General features: G+C 37.7%; 1 protein-coding gene across 1 annotated transcript in view; it reads left to right on the top strand.

Moving 5' to 3' along the window:
• The window catches only part of EML1 (EMAP like 1), a gene marked incomplete at its 5' end in the record, with an annotated part of 56406 nt that overhangs the window by 7848 nt on the left and 25451 nt on the right, over positions 1 to 23107 (top strand). Inside the window, 5 exons of the mRNA XM_082485785.1 lie at positions 6923 to 7057; positions 12868 to 12896; positions 14354 to 14380; positions 17611 to 17740; positions 21921 to 22070. Of these exons, the coding sequence (XP_082341911.1) occupies positions 6923 to 7057; positions 12868 to 12896; positions 14354 to 14380; positions 17611 to 17740; positions 21921 to 22070 (471 nt within the window). The remainder of the gene's footprint in view (positions 1 to 6922; positions 7058 to 12867; positions 12897 to 14353; positions 14381 to 17610; positions 17741 to 21920; positions 22071 to 23107) is intronic.

The following is a 23107-nucleotide window of genomic DNA, read 5'->3' as shown; positions in this document are numbered from 1 at the left end:
AATGACTTACTGTACAAAACTAATTTTTTGATAAATTATTCTCTACTCTTTTTGATAAATTATTTTCTACTCTTATCATTTGATAATGAATTTTAAAATAACTGTTGGGATTTCATGTTTTTATAGTAAATTGTGCTCCAAATATTCAGTATTCGAAGGTGATATATTAAGTGTTCCAAATAGCTTTCTTGCAAATAGACAAGTAGATTAATTCATTCTGCATTAATTATGATAAATTCATTCATGTTTTGTGTTTATGCTGGACCTTTTTACCTTCAGGAACTGTATGTGTGCATGCATAAAACAGAAATGGAAATATATCAGTGAGATGAAATAGCTTTCTTTTTTTTAAAGGGTAGGACTTGTTTGTGTTAGAAACTTCACTCAGTGTTGAACAGTTTATAGATGGTGTGTAATTTTAAATAATTTTTTTAGCCCTGATTTCTGCTAAGCAGTCATGTTTTTATGGTGCTCTTTTCATATAAACTCATTCCAGAACTACTACTACTTTGTAGTGTAGGTATTGTTTAGTCCAAAATATGGTAATGTGGCATAGCAGCTCTAAATAGTATTAAGTGTTTATAGATGTTTTAAAACTTAATTTCTGCTTGGATATTTTAAATAGTTTTGTATACAACATAGATGCAGAATCGACAAATTTGAAATTTTTCAAAATATGAAAAAGGTGAAATTTGAAAAGTGAAAGAAAAGTTAAAAAAACCCTAAGAAATAAAAAAAAAAATGTGGGTGTGGTTTTTTTTTTTTTTTTTCCTGAGTCATCTTCTAAACCTTTGGTCTGCTGTTGGGAATTACAAATATCTGCTGGGATTACTGTAGTAGAAAATATCATCTTCAATTTTTTTCTTACCCGTGATCATATTTTCAAGAGGCAAGCATTCAGGTGAACGGAGTCCTTCCCTTCCTACTGAACTACTTATGAAAAGGGGGATTACAAACAAATAACTTGTGGTTCCTCGGTTTTCTGATACTTTCACCATTTAGGTTAAGAAGTGTGTGATTTCCAATTGAAATGACATCAGTCTGTCCCTTTAAACAGTATGTCATGTATATTTATATAAATACATGCAAATAATCTCTGTGGGGACCAAGTGTGCATCCATACATTCCACTGCATAGAAATAGATGTACTTACTGATATGTCTGCAGCCACAATCTCGTTTCATACATTAGCTGTATGTAAATATGTTGGTTAACTCATTTGAACCCACAGGTTGGTATATGGCTTATCTGCCTTGCTGGATTGCCAAGGAGATGTGGTTCAGAGTTCACTGCATTTTCTGATTTCCCATTTAATATTTGAAATGGAAATGACTTCTTCTTGCAGGAGTATAAAATTGGAGGTAATAAAAAAAGCTCGAGGCTGAAAGGGTGGAACTAGCAGGCTCTTATTTGAGTTCTGCCACATATTCTCTCGATGACCTTATGCAAATCTCTTAACCTCTATGCATATTGGTTTTCCATATGTAAAACGTGTATCTCTGGATATCAGTAGGCTGTGATAGGGCCTCATGTGATAATTAGATCCAGATCTTGCAGAGCGTTGAGTAACCTCAACTGACTCTGACTTCAATTAGAACTGAGGGCACCAAACCCCCCTTCGGCATTCAGATCTCATATAGCCAACACCCAATTATCCAAGTTAAGGAAGAATGAAACAACCTGAATAGAGCAAAAGCCCAAATCCAGAACACAGTTCAATTGGATTATAAAAGTATATGGTGGTAATATAATACAAGATAGAAAGCTTGCTGGTGATGCTGGGACCAAAAATTCTGGTCCAGCACCCACAGGCGCGGCTGCGCTCAGGTGATGGGGTGCCATGTGACCACAGCTAAGCACTTCCAGCTGAAGTGATTTTGGGATGGGCTGGATAATCACCTGACACGGACAAATCAAGAATTGCCCGCCTTTTGTAAAGTGTTTCCAAGTCGTCTTAGTAAAAAGCCTTTGCTCAGAGGATTTGATATTAAATTTAATAAATTTACTAATTTTATACTGTAGAAGTGTATAAGCTATTTTGACTACCAGCTTTTTGAATGCTGCCCTATTTTTATTCTGAACTTTGTGCTTAGAATAATTATTTGCAGTTTTCATTCAGAATGAGATGAGTTTAGTGTATCATGAGTAGAACTTTCCCTTCCCCCTGCACTCTTCCTTTTGCATGTAACGTTGCTTGAAGTTCTCTGCTTAGCACTAAATTTGTCTTGGGAATTTGGCCAGTGCGCAGTAGTCATGTTTTGTGTTCCCTATTAAAATCTAGGGGTTTGTGACTCATCTAGGATAGCTTTGTTTTCAAGAGTTGAGGCGGGGAAAATAAAAAAAGAAATAAAACGTAAGGGAGGAGAATGCAGACAGTACCTTTCCCAGTAGGGATGCTGCTGCAGGCTGCAGGCTAGCACATTCTTTGCCTTTCAAAAGGAGACAATCAGTCATTCTTTCTCCCCCAGCAGATTGCGGAGTATTACAATGGTGTAAAACTCTGACAATGGAGATCAAAAGGAAGAAGCTGAAACAAAGAAAACATAAAGAGCTTTGTTTGTAGGGAGAATAAAATACTTTAATATGATAAATTCCTGTTCTTCTAAACTCTAAACACATGGCCCCTAGAAAATTGTTCAGTCGCCTGGAATTAATGTTCTGCGTTCTGTTCTGGGGGCAGCGATGGTTTGTAACTGGCACACACGCAAACTCTGTATCGAACCTTCGATTAAGTCTTCTATTTAACACGACTCTCAAAGAAAATGTTTTAAAATAAACAGAATATAAATTGAAAAAGAAATCCCTCTCCATTGAACTTCGAGTGGCAAATCTATTATGCCACTTCACTCTCTCTCTAACAATTAAAATTATTAGTGCATTTTGCTCAAAGGCACAATGAAATTAAAGTCATATGTTATTCTTGAATTTATTCTAATTGATTTAAATGAGGGTCAGAAAAAGTGCTAGACAAGTTTCAAAATATTATTAATATAATCGGTTACTGTCATAAGAGTATTGTGTGCTGTTTTGTAATTTATTTTATTATAAAGCTTTTGTATTTTCCAAAAAAAAATTGGTAATTAAGTATATATATATTTTTTAATTTTGGCCAGATTTGTTCACCACAATTCAGTAATGCAACCATCTGAAACATTCATGCTATGCAGTGGTATATGTATGTATATATGACGATTTATTTTCTTGTCTTTATTGTTGCTTTTTTAATAGTCTTTGTCTTCTAGCTGGATCATCTGTCTTGTTTCTTCAGAGAGCCTCTGATTTCTTTTTTTTTTTTTTTTTGGGTCGCTTTACAAGCGGTCAGTGTATTGGAGCATTGCTGAGATTTTGTCATTCAAAGATACATTGGTGTTCTTAAATGTATGGTTTGCAATGATCAAACATCTGAGTTAATAAGCACCGTGTTTACTCTTGCATGGGACTTCATATCTTGAAAGCATGCAATTATGTCTTTCAATGTAAGTTTGTTTTAAATGTCTTGTTTCCATATTTTATTGTTGCATTCACTTTTTATTCTGCTTTGTTTACGCACCTCTCAATCTGGATTAAGCAGGTCTGTGAATCTTCTCAATGCATGCAAACTGAAAAAGCCTGCTCTAAGGTGAGGGATCCTTAATGGCTTTGTAGTTTTGAAGCTCAGTTGCTTTTCCTTTCCGTTTCGGTTCAACGCATAGAAAGTGGCTGGTTTAGTACAAGCATTAACATGCTAGAACTGTAACTATTATTCCCATTTTTAACATTTTCAGAAGTATTAGTTTAAAACTTTTTCATCATTGATAAATGCATTGCAAAACTTAGATAATAGTAATTTCAGCTATGGTATCTCCATTCTCTTAAACTAACACAATTTTTATTATAAGGGTGTTTCATTAGAACACGTTGCTGTCTTAAGCAAGTTAAAATTTGTATTACCAAATGTTATCTATTTAAATAATTGAAAATGCTCTCCTTTCATATCACTAATGTGGAAGCCAAATTCTGGAATCCAGTTATACTTTTACAAACCTGTAAGTTAAATGAATATTTTCTGTTGTTTCAAATTCCTCCTCAGGTAATAGTATATCTGCTGTAGCCATGGATATAACCACTGTTGTTTAACACTATAGCGACCAAAATGTGTATACGCCAAAACTGAGTTAGTATAATGGAGTTATAATCCTCTTTTCCAACCGCCTGCTAATACTTCTCACTGGGTTTTTGTTGCTGAAAGTCTAAAATAAAATTTGTCAGAAAATAGCATTTCTAATTAGGTTAAGCAGTAGTGGACGTAAGCCAAAAGAGTTTAAAAGAATTTTGTTCCTGCGGTAAAAGTAGTTTTTATACTTGTATGAGATTTCATTATTTAGAAAGAAGATAGCATAAGATTTTTGTTCCTGTATTAGTTTTTATACTGATATGAGACTTCATTATTTAGAAAGAAGATAGCATTACACTTTTAAGCTTTAGTCCCAATCATTCATTTTTTTTATCCACCAGTTAATCTTTTGAATGCTGATAGCTATAAAAATAAAATCCCAAGAAACAGTAAAATTAGTTTAAAATTGCTTCTGCAAATGACGTTTTTTTCTAACATTAGTATAATTTGGTGATTTCCTTCATTTAATTTCACTGTAGGCTGATATTGCCTCTTCTTTTCCTTAACCAGGAGAAGATGCCAAAATAAAGGTTTGATCCTGCAAAATCACACAAAGAGGATGTTTTTGCAAGTACTGTATATAAAGTAGTAGAAGGATTCATGCTAATAAAGCTGTTTTATGTGGAGTAAACATTTTCCATATCAAGGCTTTAGTTTTTTAACTGGAGTAGTTAAACGGGATGATGTTATAAGATGCAGGGAGAACAGTTAAATGTTAACAGTATTTTATTTAATTTACTAGAGGATTTTTTTTATGCATTTTACATTGAGATGACTTGGATAATGTTAGGCTAGTGTAGAAGACACTTATTTCTGAAATGAAGACAGAATTACATTTTTTTTACTAATTAAATTACTTTTTACTACTTTAAAAGGCCTTTTTCCTTCTCTTCTGAATGTATTTTGTTCTATGCCTGTGTGTAACTTTGCATTCTGCTTGCTCTGTTACATCGCTCTCTCCACAGAAACAGTATTTTTTATATTTCAGTTTAATCATTTGAATTGTGTGTGTTTGTAATACAGAAACGCAGCACTGAACATCTGTCCTACCATCGCATGTTCCAGAAAGTTTTTTGTCAAGTTATCTGAGATGCGACTTAACGTGCATCTGCTCTGCGGAGCTCCCCCTGGATGGGAGCAAGAATATATATACACACACACACACATATATATTTTTTTAAGTGTTTCAGTGGTGGTGTACAGTTGATAAGCTGAGTATTTTTTGACCAGATGGAAAAGTCTGTCTCATTTCCTTTAGTTATGAAGAGCCAATGCTTCTCTTTCTTACACCACACACAAACTGGGACAGAGCCTGAGGAGCTGACTGGGATAACAGGGCAGGCATAGTTGCTAGGGGCTGATGGGGAGGTTTGGAGTAGTCCTCAAGGATGCTTGAGATAAGCCTTATGATGAGCAGAGCATCCCTGGGGGTGTACAGAGGTCAAGGGGGAGCTGGCTGGGGATGGTAAAAGGGGTGACTGGGATGAGACTGGGCCTTGAAGGAGTAAGAACAGAAAGAACTGAAGTTTTCACAGAAGGAGGCAGCTTGTGGTTGAGATTTGGGTAGAAGGGTGTAAGCTTGAAAGCGATCATTGGTGCCCATGGCTTCTGGGGTGAGAGAGCCACTGAAGGTGGTTGTTTAGTTGTGGGGATGTTTCCGTTCTGCTCTTTGGAAGGGAGAAAACGGCACAGGACTGGGATGGGGGAAAATGAGGCCCTGACACCGAGTCTTGTCGTTCAGCTGCTGCTGTGGGGACGACTCCTGCCTGGGTCCGGGTACCGCTGCCTGGGTCCGGGTACCGCTGCCTGTGCCTCGCTGCTGCACAGGGGGTGCAGCAAAGTGAAAAGCATCGCCCAGCTCCGGGCCTCACCCTTAGCCGCTCCCTCTCCTGCTGGGAAACGCCGCTTCAGGGAGAAGCGTTTTGGACTAACGAGTAACTACAATAACTTTTCTCCTATTAGGTGTAAGCTCTGAGTGGGCTTCTCTTAACTTACTAAATAATACTGCTTGTGTTTTTGGCTCATGTTTTTCCATCAAAGAGAGCTGGATGTCTAACGGGTGCTATAAAGTCATACAAGAGCTCCCTGATAGCTATCTTGGCAGGAAGGATGGTTGAAGAGTGAGAGAGTAAGGCAAGATTTAAGCTTTTGAGAAACCCCTTGTCAGGAGAGGTGGGGGACCTAATCCATTCGCGCATGTAAGTAGGAAGCCTACATTTTTGACAAGCTAATGAAAAAATGCAGGCTAGCTCACCATTAATTGCACTTTGGGGTATGTTAAAACTAGCTTTGAACTGCAGAATGATTCAGAATAATTGATACTGAGTGAAGAGACAAAGTTAGCTTGCTGGTGCTCAAATTTTGACCTACTTTTGGCATTCTCTGTAGTCTGGCTGGAGGTGTCAGGTAATCCTGTTTCTCTTTAAATCTTTCGCTTCTCATTAAGAGAACCCAGAAGTTCAGTGTGGAGTGGTAGTCAGAGATTTGAAATGTGACCTGGTGATTAGAAATTACAACTTAATCTATGATATTGGTTTAGCCCATCTTCTATTTTATGAATACGGAAAAAGCAGTATGTTTGTCTCTGTTGCACCAGGTACTCAGCAAAACTCTTTTGTAGGCTCTCTACCAAATCAAGTTATGATTAAAAACAAAGTTGTAGTTATTTTTAAGGTCAGCATTCTACTTACTATGTTTCTCAAAACTATTTGTCTTACAGATATGTGCTTTTACAAGTGCTACTGTAAAACTTGTTCCTTTTTTTATTAGCACCGTTAAGAGAACCAGTTCAGCTGAGCGTGTATCCCCAGGCGGTCGGAGGGAAAGCTATGGAGATTCCAAAGGGAGTCGCAACCGCACTGGATCCACCAGCAGTTCATCTAGTGGTAAAAAGAACAGTGAAAGGTAATGTTATCTAAATAGCTATCTCCTCCTCTCTTTGCCTACTGCCCTAATAATGAAATTAGTTTATCTAGTTTAGCAAATATTGGGAGCTGCTTTTAAAAAAAAAACAAAAACAACTCCAAGAGTTGGGCAAAAATATATTTTAAAACATTTAAACTAGAAAAGGTTTTCAAATTTAGATCAAATTTATTCGCCTTATTTCCAAACCATAAACAATGTGAGAACCTTGAGTTTCCCCGAAAAGTTTGTAATTATCAAACATGCCTTTTAGCATTATCGTAGTGGTTTCCCTTGGTCTTCAAGTTCCTGACATGTACTTCTTCAAGTTCCTGGTTGTGGTGTGTTGACCCCAGCTGGCAGCTAAGCACCACACAGCCGCTTACTCCCTCTTCCCCAGCAGGATGGGGGAAAAGACTAGGAAGAGCAAAAGTGAGAAAACTCACAGGTCAAGATAGAGGCAATATAATAAGAGAAGGAAAGAAGAAAAAACCTGTAGCCATTAACTCTTTAAGTAATCCATAAATAAATACTACTTTTGAGAGGTAAATCAATATTTTATTGTATTACTTAGGAGCCATGTCTCTTTCTGCATATGCAGACTTAGACAAAATTGTTACTAAACATCTCAGATCCTTCCAGCACAAGGATTGTATACCTTGATACATCTGATAGAATACGGCTGAAGGAGAACCCCAAATATCAAAACTCTCGGGAGCAAGTGAGCCTGAAAGTTTTAAAAGGCAAAATTAAGCAAAAAAATATCCAGTGAAGGGACTGTTGAGAAGATAAAAGTTTGGGTTTAGTTTACACTGGACATTCTGTGAAGTGTTGCAGTAGTGCATAACTTCATGCTGCTACATTGCCTCAGTGAAGTCACTAAAAAGAGCTGCTCTTTGCTGTATTGACCTCTTGAAGCTGATGGATTTTTCTAAGGTTTTACTTTTTATTTTGCATATATGTATGACTTCCTACTCTATTGCACATATCAGACTGTGGCAACAGTCCTTTTGTTGTCACCTCATAGATTTTTTTTAAAAAAACCCTTCTTACAGAAACAAAGCAAATTTCTTATGGAAAGTTTTTGTTAAAAAGTTAAGTTTCCATAATTAGATAGACAGACTTGTGTCTGGAATAGGAACAGGAATATTTCGCCTACCAATGGTGAAATGTCATTACGTTTCCCATTTACTGTAGTAATTTACTGTAGGTTTTCGAAAAAGTTTCAACAAACATATGATGATCCTGCAGCGTCCTTTCTCTGTGTATTTTATCTTGTAAAAAAATGTCATTAGATCAAGTCCCCCAAAGGTGAAATATTTGTGTTGTGCAATGGAAGATATACCTGTCAAAATATAAATACAGTGCTTTGCAAAATCTGTTTTTTGAGGATATCCCCAAGTTCCTGCTACATGTATAAGGTGATAATTATCTGAAATTAGCTATTTGTTAAAGCTACTAAAGAAAGAAGGTGAGAATATTAATTAGTTTGTTCATTTAAATTAAGGAAAGAGATGATTTCTAGCAGCTGCCTAGAGGTACTGTACACTTGAAAAATGGATTCCAAGATAGCTGAGAAATAAAAACCTTACAATATAAGTAGTGGTTATCTGCAAAAATGTTTTGTTTCTGCTCTAACGTTGATCATGGTAAATGAGGTGCATTTTTATTTTTTTCATACTATTCTACCAGAAACCCGATGGTTATGTCATTCTGCACTTGTTAGGCCACAAAGGGTTGAGCAACAGCATTGATCAGAAATCACGGACTTTGGACTCGGGGGGGGGGGGGGGGGGGATGTCCAGCACACAAGTGATACAATGTTTAAATAATATGCAAGTATCCAAAGGAACTAATTGAGAGCGTGTGTTAAATTATCTTAGGTGGAGCTAGTGATGTTGATGCCACTACAGGAACAATCGTTGTATGGTTAGAGAGTTTCCCCTGATTTCTGTCTTGCGCTGCCTTAGGGTGTTCAGCACCACAGCTCTCACCTCCTTGAAACGTGTCCTTATCCTGTGAGAGAGGCTGGCTAAAGGCTTGCCTCGTGCTTCCTGCTGTAGCTGGGCCACTGTGCAAAATATAAAACAAGAGTCATGGCACTAGAAGAAAAATGGTCGTGATCCTGTCCGTTGGGGACTAAAGGCTGTCCTCCTAAAGCTAACTATGTGTGAAAGAGTGAGGAAGAACATGTTACTTAACCATCTACTCACGGCCTTATTAGAATCATAGAATCATAGGGTTGGAAGGGACCTCTGGAGATCATCTAGTCCAACCCCCCCGCCAGAGCAGGGACACCTTAGAGCAGGTTGCACAGGAAGGTGTCCAGGCGGGTTTTGAATGTCTCCAGAGGTGGAGACTCCACCACCTCCCTGGGCAGCCTGTGCCAGTGCTTTACCACCCTCAAGGTAAAGAAGTTCCTCCTCATGTTTAGGTGGAACTTCCTATACTCAAGTTTGTGCCTGTTGCCTCTTGTCCTGTCACTGGGTACCACCGAAAAGAGCCTGGCTCCATCCTCCTGGCACCCACCCTTTAAGTATTTATAAGCATGGATCAGGTTCCCCCCTCAACCGTCTTTTTTCCAGACTAAAGAGACCCAATTCCCTCAGTCCTTCATAAGAGAGGTGTTCCAGTCCCCTAATCATCTTGGTAGCCCTATGCTACACCCTCTCCAGCAGTTCCTTGTCTTTCTGGGGAGCCCAGAACTGGACACAGTACTCCAGGTGTGGCCTCAACAGGGCAGAGTAGAGGAGGAGGATGACCTCCCTTTACCTGCTGGCCACACTCTTCTTGATGCACCCCAGGATGCCATTGGCCTTCTTGGCCACAAGGGCACATTGCTGGCTCATGGTCATCCTGTTGTCCCCCAAGACTCCCAGGTCTCTTTCTACAGAGCTGCTCTCCAGCAGGTCAGCCCCTAACCTGTACTGACGCGTGGGGTTATTCCTCCCCACGTGCAGCACCCTACACTTGCCCTTATTGAATTTCATAAGATTCCTCCCCGCTCAACTCTCCAGCTTGTCCAGGTCTCTGTATGGCAGCACAGCCTTCTGGTGTGTCAGCCACCCCTCCCAGCTTTGTATCATCAGCAAACTTGCTGAGGGTGCACTCTATCCCCTCATCCAAGTTGTTGATGAATATATTGAACAGGACTGGACCCAGTACTGACCCCTGGGGAACACCACTCGTCACTGACCTCCAACTAGACTCTGCGCCCCTAACCACAACCCTCTGAGCTCTGTCTTGCAACCAGTTTTCTATCTACCTTACTGTCCATTCATCTAACCCACTCTTCCTAAGCTTCCCTCTGAGGATGCTGTGGGAGACTGTGTTGAACGCCTTGCTGAAGTCAAGGTAGACCACATCTACCGCTCTTCCCTCATCTATCCATCCAGTCACACCATCATAGAAGGCTATCAGATTAGTCAGGCGTGATTTCCCCTTGGTGAATCCATGCTGAGTACTTCTGATAGCCTTCTCTTCTTCCATGTGCCTTGAGATGACGCCCAGAACAAGCTGTTCCATCATCTTTCCAGGGATGGAGGTGAGGCTGACCGGCCTGTAGTTCCCCGGGTCCTCCTTCTTGCCCTTTTTGACATTGGCTTTCCTCCAGTCCTCAGGCACCTCACCTGTTCTCCAGGACCTTTCAAAGATGGTGGAGAGTGGCCCAGCAATGACCTCTGCCAGCTCCCTCAGCACTCTCGGGTGCATCCCAGTATAACTTATTTGTATCATTGATCCTTACGGGTCCCTTCCAGCTTGAGATATTCTGTGACTCTATGATTCTATGTCTGGCCGGTAGATGAAGCTTAAAGCAGAATGCATGCCAGGAGGTAAAAAGGCGATCGTGAAATTACTGTTTTTCAAAGTATATAGAGTTGTAGGCTGTTATGCAAAAACATAATGCTATAACAAAGCTGGTTTAAGAAGCTTTAAGCATAAGGGTTAAGAAGATGTCTGTAATCTCCCATGCTACAGTGGGGTGTCCCAGCTCCCTGTGGCTACGAGCCAGGGGTAAGCCTTCCTAAGGGTTAGATAAGTAGGAAGCGAGTCAAGTTCACGAAAAAGAAAAAGGGTAGTCAGCGCTGTGAGCTGTGTGTGTGGTTAGGGTTTATGTAATTAGAAAGTACACATGATTTGCTTTATTACTGTCATGAATCAGCCTTTCACATTAGCTTGATTAGCTTGAGTAAGTCAGCATGGTCTGTTGAGAACTGGGGACTCTTTTGTCTCGAATATGGCACCATTTCTGACTAGTGCTCCGTCCCATGAAGTTTTTGTTTTCTAAAAATATTTTCATTCATAAGAGAAAATGTTAGTCTTGGTGTTAAAAATGGCAACACATCGTGCTATTTATATAGATGAGATTGGCTGGATACGCCAGCTTGAAGCATGCATTTTGATGCGTGATTAATATTGAGGCTGATATTATGAAAAGTTGCTAAATTGGTGGGTAGGATGAGTAGAATTGGTTTTGTTTTGGTTTGGTTTGCTTTTATCTTTAAGTAAATGTATTATTCCCAGTATAACTGTCAAATCAAGGCAAAAGGAAAAATACTGTAAAATGATTTGCTAAAACTTCTAATGTAGAGAGAGGGAATATTTCATGTTTAGAAAAAATTGTGTGCAAAAATCCAACCCAGTTTCATTTCTTTTCTTGGTTTCTCTTTATTTGCCCGCTGTAGTCTAGGAACAGATGCGGAGACGGCATCGCAGCTCTAGGGATACTTCGTGCTTCAGCATTCCCTGTCAGAACAACAGGGCTTTTGACCCTTTTGGGATCACCCTAAGAAACATACAGCAGTAATCTGATATTTCAAAAGTTTTACTGAATAGAGAGAAAATGGAACTGGGAGGAAAAAGAACTGCGTATAATATAGCTTTGTATCCCCTTCATGCTTTATCAGAAACGACACCCTCAAGCCTAATTACACAGGGGCAAAGGACAAAGAGATGGTTGGCCTTTTTTGAAAAAAAAAATTGCTTCTTTCTGGCCAGGGTAGTACTATGCAGAGAGCTCCTCAGCTTTCCTACCGCTTCCTTCTCCACACGCTTCATGGGTTTTGCCAAATATTTTCTCAAGGCAAAGAGAGAAACTGATTTCAGGTTGTCTTCCAGGCAGCAGCGCAGCGAGAAAGAGAAGACGTTTCTTCAGTCATGGTTGATATGTGCTTTTTGGGTTTTAGCAAGTACTGCCATTCACCAAGAAACAATTGGGCTGTTTTGCGTGAAGTCTTTGGAAAAGCAGGATTCCAACTTTGGTTTGCTCCGTAAAGCCAGAGAGAGCAAAGCCATGAAGGGAGCAAACACCCACACATACACTGTGACAGTAGTACCCCTGCTCCTCATACGCAGAGAGATTTTGTAGTTAAGGATACGTTTCTAGCTTTTTATTATGATTGTAAACTGGTTTGGAGTAACAGATCTCACTGACCGGAAACGAAAACTGATGCAGCTACTCATGACCAGTTTCTGTATTTTCCTGTAACTGGACTAACTGTGCAAGGGAAGAGGATCTGGTAGTTAGTAGAGGAAAATCTATAGTTTTGAGAATGTAAGGAGAATTAAGGAATAAAAAGTTTAATATCTGCCATCAAGGAAACACAATGTATACTGGTTTTAACTTGCCTGCCTGGGGATTTACCGTGTAGATAACTGAATGGAATAAGTATTTTTATTTATATGTACACATACAAAAATATTTTGTATCTTTTGTATTCTGTTTTTAATTTTTTATTATATTGGTACCTTTATATGTGCAGACTGTATGTGCATGCTTTTTAAAATAGAAATTTCTTCATTATTTTTCACAGCAAACCCAAGGAACCAATGTTCAGTGCAGGTAGGAACTTTTACAATTTTTAAGCAGATAACAACTGTGAGAACATAGTAGTTTGGTTTTTTTTTCTTTTCTTGTGGATGCCTAGAAACTGGTATTGGGAATCTAAACATGATACTTACAGGCTGCTGGTGACATATTTTAAAAAAGTTGATCAGTTTGCTCTAGTTTTTATTGGCCAAATAGGTTTATTTTAAGGTTAGGTTTCTTTGTAAGAAGACAAAGAAGAAAAAGGCCGTGTCTTCTTACCCCAAATATTTCTTCCCTTTCAAAGCAGTATTAAGGTTTTGTTAATTAAAGCATATGCCAAGTTCCAGCTGTGATGCTAGCATGTTAATTTAGTCATAAAAGGGAGCCCTCAACTACTGTTAAAGAATGCCATATCTGTCCCAATGCCTTGTAATAAAATTTGTCAACTTACAAATAAAACTGATGTTTTGTTACTACAGTTTTGAAAGTCTATCTTTAATTTGAAAATCACTTTAATTTTTTCCTACCTAGTTATTATCCCTGCAAAAGATTTTGAAAGTGAAATAGTAGGTATAAGTGAAAGCAGAGTTTGTCCTTGTTATTAGACAGTTACGGACTTTTGAACAATCTCGAGAGAGATACGGAGCTGAATAGTATATATGACAGTTATTTTCGTTCTGAAAAAGCAAGGACAACTAAAATAAAAGCTTTCTTTTAGCAAAATAAGGAAGGAAAAAACCCTGTTGATTTATCAGATGTATCATATTATTTTTGTGTATAATTCTGTAACAGTAATCATACATTAAGCTGAAAAAGTAGAAAATTTTTTGTTTACTGCAGTGATTGACCACCATCCAACAAAGCTTTTAAGCCATACTTTAAGGTTTAGTGTAATTCATTTTGAACTCAATAATACATAAAACTAAGTAAGCACTGAAGACTCTTGTGACAGTACAATCACGGTGCTTATCCCTTTCATGAAAACTGTTGATTTAGAAAAAGAAAACTGCCAATTCGCACAGAATATACTTTTCTTGCAGACGTTTCTCCTTCCATTGCACTATGTAAGCGAAGGTATTTGGAATAATTTTTCTTCTGGCACTTTCCCCATAGATAAAGATCAGTAATTAAACAGATGTGACACTACTTTTACCCTTCTCGCCTGGGCAAAATTCCTACTGAAATTAATGATTTTTTCTCAGAGTTACAATTGGCATTTTACTTACTTGAAGCATCTAGTTGCATAACGGAGCTTAGGCTAGTATTTTATTGACAGAAGAACTAAACAGAGCCCCTAGCTGGAGGAAAAGGGTTTTGGCTATAGTTACCCAACGTATGGCATGGAGTATGGCTCAGTGTTCTCTGTCAAGTACCAGGTTAGTCTCCAGCAGAATACAACGGGAAAGCCGGTAGAGCAGGTAATTAGTGAGTTGATTGTATTCAAACACATCTTTATCTAGCCCTTCTGTCTCTGTCTCTGTAATCACAAGGGAAGCGCCGGGTGACACACTGCAAAGGTAGGCTTCACTTCCAAAACCTCATAGCTCTCGAAGCAAAATGGTACTGGTGGGATAAAAGCTCAATGTGTAAACAGCTATTTTCTAACTTGCGCACATTTTGCAATGTTAAAACTTTCCTACTTCTTTTGAATGAAACAAAAATATTACAGAACTGTTATGGCTGGAAAAGACCTTTAAGATCATCGAGTCCAAATACCATCTATTATACAGTCTACTGAATTATAACCCTCAGGTGCACTTTAATAATAATAACGGGTTATAATTTAGATCCCCGTGGACTTTTTCAGAAGAATTTGAATTAGAACAAATATGTTGAGAGAGCTATATGGCAACACGTGGATGTTCACTGTGTTTGAAATGGTGTTCTGCACTTCTGCTGAAATTCATATAGAACTTGCCCCTTTGTTGGCTGTTTCGCTGGTAGCCTAACATGATTATAGAAGCCTTGGTTTTCCCCTTGCTTTTTCTTACTGAGTAGACTGTAGATTTTTCTAAATGTTGAATAAGCAGACCTAGGCCTCCAACTAATTTCTCAGTGCTTTTTGCTCAATGTCATAAAGCAGAGTTATATTTGGTAAACTTACTGTGTTGTTTTCTAAAGCTGTAGCTAAACTATAGCGTAAATATGCACATTTTTGATGCATGTTTATGTCTGTGATAGAATCACAGATTTGTCTTGCTTTTTAGAGATAGCTAAATCCTAACAGTTTTTCCACTAATCAGCATCTTTCAGCTTTGCAACAAATCTAAAATTTCACAAAGCAAAGAAAGTCTTTTGGAGAGTCTCTGCCTCTGTGTATTCTTTGTACGATTTTATGCCCGCAATCAGTAGCGGTCTCCTTTGCAGATCCTACCAGCATTCACGTGCCTTCTTATTTCAGTTCAGTAACTGTTAATTTTTGCAGTGGCTTTCAACAATTTCAAATTTACGAAATTGCAGATGTAAAAGATACATTTGTCTTTAAGTTTCATCATTGGTCTGTCTTTGTAGTTTGATGATTGTCTGTCTTTACATCTATATCTTCACATGTAGAACTTTGCTGTCTTAAAAAAGCAGTTACAAAAAGTCCAAAGAAAGGGATGTAGATTGATTATGTAAATAATATGTTTATAATAGTAACAAAAATGAGTACAAATGAGTACAAAAATGAGTACAGATGGAATTAATATTACCAAAAGTTAGCAATAAATACACAATATGTATTTCTGTGCCTGACCTAGTCAGCCTAAGTTCCTTTTCATAGTTAGTGGAGAGAGAGAGAGGCATTCTGAAGGCATTATGATATACTTGGTTTAATTTACTATACTTGCTTTTGGACATCTGCTTTAAAATGTGATTAATTTGTCCAAAAGTACGTGTTTCTCCCTGTTTACTCTAAAAAGGAGTTTTGAGTGACTAGGTCAAATACTCCCACTGTAGATGACTAAATGCAAGTTTTATGAGTCCTGTAAGATTCAGGTGAGAAAAGCAGTTCAATGAATTAAACTTTTGTTCATTCCCAGCCTTTGATAAGCACAGTCAGTGGTTGTCACTGCTGAAAATCTATTGACTTCCAGTGCACCAGTATCAGTAGTATTGGCATGTGTTTCAGGCTCGTTAAATAGATGCTGCATGCGCATGCAAATAGTGCTGTAATGCTCTGCTATTTAATGCTCTATAGTTTATTTTCCCATACAGATCTATTGGAGTAGATTTTTTAAAACAGTTGCAGCGTTTTAACAGGCATCTTAAGCTCCAACCATCTGTCACCATTATTTCACCATTATTATTGCTTCTTTTTAGCATTCAGTTTTCTGTTGTTTTCATTATATGTCTATGAATTCTGTAAGTGAAGCTCGAGGGCCCTAGCTGTAACTTTACTGTGACAGATCAGGTAGATCTTTTGCCCAAATGAATTAGTCTAAAGGCAAAATACGCATATATCTAGGTAATACAGCATAGCTATAATGTTTGTTTGTTCAACCAGTAATTTTTATTCATTTAATCAGAATTTGTAGCATATGCATATTTTCAATTAAAATAAAGCCTTAGGTTTCAAATTAAAAAATTAACGGTATAGTTGTAATGATACTTAACAATTCATAGCATAATCTTTAACAGTCCTAAATTGTATAATTTTTTTCATTTACATGATTTTGTTACTTCTGCCCTTCCATTTCCTCTGTGCCCACGATTATTCTGTCTAGTAACTCTACAGATGTCACTGACTCCAAAACTGCTTGATTCGCATGAGAACAAGGCTGAACCCCTTGATCTGCCGATGGAGCAGCAAGAGCCAGCACGTTCTGAATCTGGACAAACTTCACCAGAAGTTCACAGGACACCCACTTTGGCCTTGCCAGTTCCCAAAAGTCCTAGTCAGACCTTCATGGCATTTCCCAGATCTCCTAGTTTTATAAGCCCCATGAAGTCCCCAAGTCAGTACTTCCAGATCTGTTATTAATCCCTGCTTCTCTTCCCCCAAAATATTTCTTACCAGTTCAACACATTATTTTTAGTATTTTCTTCTAGAAATGTTTACTTCTGTCAGCCAATTCAGTTTTTGTAGCTTCTCTCCTGTATGTCATTTTCCTTTCTTTCAATGTGCTGTCAATGTTGTCATTCCTTTTTCAATGTTTAGTAATTCTTAAAGCACATATCTTTTCTGCATGTACATCAGCATGATTCCTTTTACTAATTGTTTGTGTTCCTCATTTCGAATGTATCTCTAACACTGTATCAAGTGTAAAGCATACCTTTACACTGAGATGCAAAGAATGCGACTGAGTGTTGGAAAATACTTTAGATGCTGATGCTCCACTGTAAATATTGATTACAAAATAAAATTAATTTTAAGTGGCATTTCTGCGTTAATTGTAATCTTTGATTTTTTTTCCCTTTTATTTTTAATATTTAAGAAACATAATATTGTAAGATTATTTTTCACCAAAAAAAAGTTTCTACTTCAGTACTTTCCGTTTGTAGTTCTTCATGACATTGTTCTAATTCTGCTGCTCAAAATACTTAGAGGAAAAAGGGACTTTGTATGTTTAAAAAAAATCTGCTTAATGATTATGATTTAGGAAAAAAAAAAAAACCAAACCCTGCTTAGTTCCTAAGTTTGAGATTGCATGTCATTCTGTAATTGTAACACACCAAACTGTTAAGTGGGAAGGGATGGAGGAGCACTGGAGTTCTCCACTGATGTGTTTTTTGTGTAACACTAAACATTTCTGACCTTTTGTAGAGGAAGGATACGTAAAAATGTTTCTTCGTGGACGTCCTGTTACCATGTACATGCCCAAAGAGCAAGTGGAATCTTACAATTTGGAAGCAAAAGTAGAACTACCAGCCAAGAGGCTTAAACTGGAATGGGTGTATCCTTTCTGTGCTAGAGGACTACTGGAAAGCAATCATTTCTTAATGATTTGTTTTAGATAATTTTTGAGCTAAAGTATAGCAAAATTAAGATCTCTATTAATAGGGTTTGTTTCATTAGTGAAGTGACATTCCATTGATATAGATGTTAATTTCTTGAGGCTGCTGTTCTGCACCTTGTGAAGTACAGGGCAGCAGCTTAAGAAAGGTTTTGCTTAAATGTTGCCTGAAGGTTAAGTCTGAAGCATGCTAATTAACTAAAGATTAAACTACGCATATTGTAAGGATGTAGTGAGCTGTGATTATTAATTATAGTACACATAAAACAAGCTCAGGTTTTTTTGCTGATTCTGAGTAGTAGTTTATTGTTTTAAACTGTGTTTTATAAAATGTGCCCCATTGTCCTTTAGAGGATAATATAATCAACTTCAGTACTTGAATAAGACCTGAATTAAATAGCACTGTGCAATTGATAAGTGTTTAGCAATAAAATGCATGTGCTATCATATATAAAATGTTTGAATTTAGATTTTAAACTGTATTTAAGCACCATAAATAGTGAACAGCCAGAATTTTCCACTGACTTCTGTGGGTGGACATAATTACAGAATTCTAACTTGAAAGACATCAGTGTTTTCTTATATGCAGAAATTTTCATGTTTCACTTTTATATATGAGAAGATATTTTCTTTATTGAAAAAAAGAAATTACATTTCGTTTTTGTATACTCTTAGTATATGTAATAGATGATTCAAGATAAAATGGAAACACAATAAGATCTGAGTCTATTTTGTAATATCCACTGTCTTTAGAGAGATTAAGTCTTCGTAAGGTTTTCTATTTTAAGAAAAAAACTTTTTTTTGGTCCCAAAGAGTGCAAATAGGAAGTTGCTTTGTCTTCATAAAAAAGAAGACAGGCTGCATATAGTCTTTTTCGAAGTTTTATAAATAGAACTGCATGTGGTTTCAGAATGCACACAGAGAGTTTCCAAAAGTCCCATTGTATTCACAAGAGATTAATGACAGATTTAGTAACCATTCTTTTTATTCCTATTGCAGCTGAGCCTGTGGGTTCTACCCCACTCTGATGGAACTGCATAGATAATGCATACAGAAATAACTGAAGATGAATTAAAAAACAAAAAGTCCACAAAATTAATAAAACAGCTGAGATTAGAGTGATAAATACTGCTTGCGGCATTTTTCCATCTAATTGTTGTACAGGCTCTCACCGTATATCACACCAGAATTGAATGATGTCTCTTACACTTGTAGGGTGCCCCTTGCTTAAGGGGCCTGAGGACGATACAGAAGAAAGTGTTGGGATGCTTGCTGAAACAACAAAAAACCCAACCACAACACAAAACAGATTGTCATTAGCAGTGAGTAGGTGGAAGCTGAAGTTAATATTTCAGACTATTATAAGAAACGATAATTAGAGTATGTCATGATTTCGGTCTCATTAGTTTTTCACTTAAGCTTACTTAAATGACTGAATATTTGCCAGATGGAGTATTATTTTTAGTTTCAATATTCATATGTCCTTCCAGGTGTGTGTCTGTGTACCCAGCAGAATCCTATATATAAAGGTTGTCTATGAATAGAAAAGGTATGAATTAATAAAGTGGTCTAACTAACTCTGAATGGTTACTGAGGAGGAAACATATTTTTCTAAAAATACTCTGTGTGCTAAAATACTCTGTGTTGTTTTTCAGATTTTAATTTCTTTGCAGTTGAACCCAATCATGATATCCATACTGAAAAGTTACACCAATGACTGGGTATATAGCAGGCTTAAAAAAAAACAAAACGAAACACAAAACCGAACAAACAAACAACAACAACAAAAAACCAAACAAAGCCCAGAGCCCAGTTTACAGATCATAATGCTGGGGAGAAAAGCTTAAAATAATTTAAGGAGAGAGACAAAGACAGCAGAAACCCAACTGATATTGCAGGCATTCATTCCAGTTAAGTTGGAGGAGCCGAGCTGTTGGCTTGGAGGGAGACAGAACTGGAGTAGGAGAAAACATCTTTGTAGTGGACAAATCAGCCTGGCTGTGGGATTACAGCCAGAAATGCTTTATAATGTAAGGAGGGGGATAGAGAAACAAGATACCGGAGGCGAGACGCACAAATGGAAAGGGGAAAGCAGACTATGATGGGGAACAGAAAGAATAAAATCTGATGTGTGTAGATTTCAGGGCATACCTGAATCATGAAGGGGTTTTATAATCACATTAGCAGGTATCTGGGTAAACCGAAAAAGATTCGGACCACGTCAGATACATTCAGACACAAAGAAACAGAAACGCTGAGTGATGAAGTGTGAGGGAGGGCTGGAGCAGAGGTGGTAAAACCTGAGCAAGAAATTGGCACTGGGGACGTAGGGGTGGGAGCGGTGGTCTGCAAAGATTCGTTTGAGACCAGCTCCTTTGGCAAGCGGGAGGTTTGAAACAAAGACTGCCGGCCAAATAAAAAGAAGAGGTCAAGATAACATTCCCTGAAGTGCCAACTCGCCAAATCCAAGTGGAGCCACTGAATCCGAGTGTGGGAAACAGTGAGGAGAAGGAGAGATCAACCCCAGGAGTTTACATCTGAGAAAAAAGGCTGATAGAAAGAAACTGAGTGTTTGACAACAGCAATCATGCGAAGGGTTGAATACGGCATTGTTCCTCACAGGAAGAATTGTAAAGAAAGGAGATTTTCGCTAAAGAATGTAATCTTTCCTATTTAATAGCTATTTTTATGCACAGAGATTTGTGCCTTATGAATGTCTGTATAGCGTTTTTACATCACTTTTTTAAAAAGTTGAATTCCTTATGCTAAATTCAACTGCTAGGTTATGATAAAATTGAGTATATATTGTTGAACGAGGGAAACATTTTGTTGGCTTCAGTTGGTAATGGTATCTGGCCTTATAGAGAAAAAGAAATTTAAACAAATAATGCATTGTCCTGCAATCTAGAGTAGTAACTAACCTTTACAGACCGATTCAAAATCGGTATTAAATGCTGTGTAATTTGAGGATATTGGTTGTTTTCGTGTCTTCAGATTTGAATATCTGAAACTTGAAAGGACTTTGGCTGAAATACTTCAATTTGGGTGTCCAAAAGCTCTATTTTTGAATGCACATTTTGGTGGTTGGCTGTGCAGCACCACTTCTATTGCATTTATGACAAAAAATCAGCAAGCTTGTATTTAAGTTCCAGTTTTAGAAGTACGATAACTATAGTCCTTTCTTCTTGGATAATGTTAACGTATTTTAGTTTGACTGAGTTATCATTGACTATAGAGAATAGTGCCCGAGTATCTTTTTAATATCATATAATTGGGGTTTCAGTACCTCTCTCTATTTATCACAGCCAGTTTCTCTGTTTTGACTGAATTAGAATGCACTTCTGTTTTGCCAAGATTCTGCTGATGCTGTTTCTCTCTATTCCCATAAAAAAGGAAAGCCAAAATAGTTGTAGTCCCTAATGACTCTTCAGAAGAATAAAGCTACATAATTTGGCTGAATTAACATTTGGTCTAAATGAGATTATTTCTGGATTAATTCCAGTTATTTCATTGGATTAATTTTAGATTAGTGTTGATATGACTAGCATCAGAATCTGGGCCACTGCCTTTTAAATACTACAAAAATAAATTGGAACGGATGACGCAACCTTTTTACGGTTTCATATCCATCTGGCTGGTAATGCCCAGAATAATGAAATCAATCAACTTGCACACAGGGTAATGCAATCAATCCTAATGTAATGCAGGGAGATGTACCGAATGACTTATTAGCGTTTCCATCAAGTCTAAATTTTTATTTTAATTAGTCGAGCAGTGTAAATAGTAAATACACTTGAGAGAAAATTAATATTGCCTTACTCTGGCATTTAGTAAGTTCCAGAGGATACTAAAGGGATAGTTTTTCTACAAATTCATGTCGTCTTTACCATGTATTTTCTAGGACATGTAGGTTTCCAGTAACTCAAAGTCTGTGAATTGCTTTAGCTCTCTACTGTAGTAAGGGAGGGCGTTCTGAAGGCTGTCAAGTGCTAAAGCCGTGCTCAAGCCAAGAGATGCCGACTCCAGGAAATGCAGGAGCAGAAAATCTATTTTGCTTTTCTTTATTTGTAACATTCTTAATCGGTAGATAATGTTATTGTAGCTTGACCAACATGCTAGCTATGGATATAGGGGTCGGGACTGCCGCAGTAACCTTTATCTTCTTCCAACGGGCGAAACCGTATATTTCATCGCATCTGTAGTTGTGTTATTCAATGTTGAAGAGCAGCTTCAGAGACATTACACTGGTCATAATGATGATGTGAAGTGGTAAGTCACCTAATAACCCTTCTTTTTTCTTCATAAAGCAGTAGTTGGGAGGTAATGTGTCGTTCTTTTAATATAGTTTTGAAAATTCAAGTGATTTACCTTCTAAGTCATGCATAAGTTGGGTCCTTATGCCTGACAATGTGTTCGCACAATCAAATAAATGTCTGACTGTAGTCATAGTAAAGATATCAGATGTCTGTTATAGCTGTATGTAGTCAGTGCACGAAGGAACTGCTGTAAGGATGTGATGGCACAGACCTGAGGATATCCAAATATGTCCTTAACAGAGCCTGAGTTTGCGGGGAAAACCTGCCTTGAAGTCTGTGCTGCCCCCTTTGGATGTGGCTATATGCCATTGCTGTATTGACGTTCTCCAAGTTACTGCTTGTTTCTCTGAGTTGCTAACATTCGCTCCTCAGATTTACTTGTGAAAATTTATTTTCCGTATTTAATATACTTTTTACATTGAGAATCCAGAAAAGTAGAAATCTGACTTAATCTGTAGATCTACTCATTTTCATTACTCTCTTTTTAGGATGATTTAACATTAACTTCTTCAGACTCTTCTCCTTTCCCTTTTTAAGTAGGATTGAATTAGTCATCTTCACCTGGGTCTGGGTGCCAAATACAGGTCCTTTAGGCTCAATCTAACCAATGAAACAGTTTTAATCTCATCTGTGGTCATCCTGGTAGTCTTCAGGCATGTCTACATCATGGCAGCTATGCTGTGTCCTAGTCTTGAGCAGCCTGGTTTATCTGCCACCATGCAGGTGTGCCAGCTTGGGCTTCAAAGGGATTGAGCTGTGTTCAAGCCTAGAGGATACTAGATATTGGGAAACATCAGTATTGTTGAATTGAAATCTAAATAAACACATGGTTTATCTTGAGGGTATCTGCCTGCTTGCTGAGTGTAGCTGAAAAAGAGCACCCGGATTATCTGATGGGCCCTAATGTATGAAATGAGCTTGACATCCCTTCTTTAGATTAAGCATTATGAAACACCTATTGTCCTTAAAAGCCCAAAGTAAACCTGGTAA

This window comes from Vanellus vanellus (assembly GCF_965231255.1).
Source record: "Vanellus vanellus genome assembly, chromosome: 6".
Classification (NCBI taxonomy): Eukaryota; Metazoa; Chordata; class Aves; order Charadriiformes; family Charadriidae; genus Vanellus; species Vanellus vanellus.
This window is presented reverse-complemented; position numbering and strand designations above follow the sequence as displayed.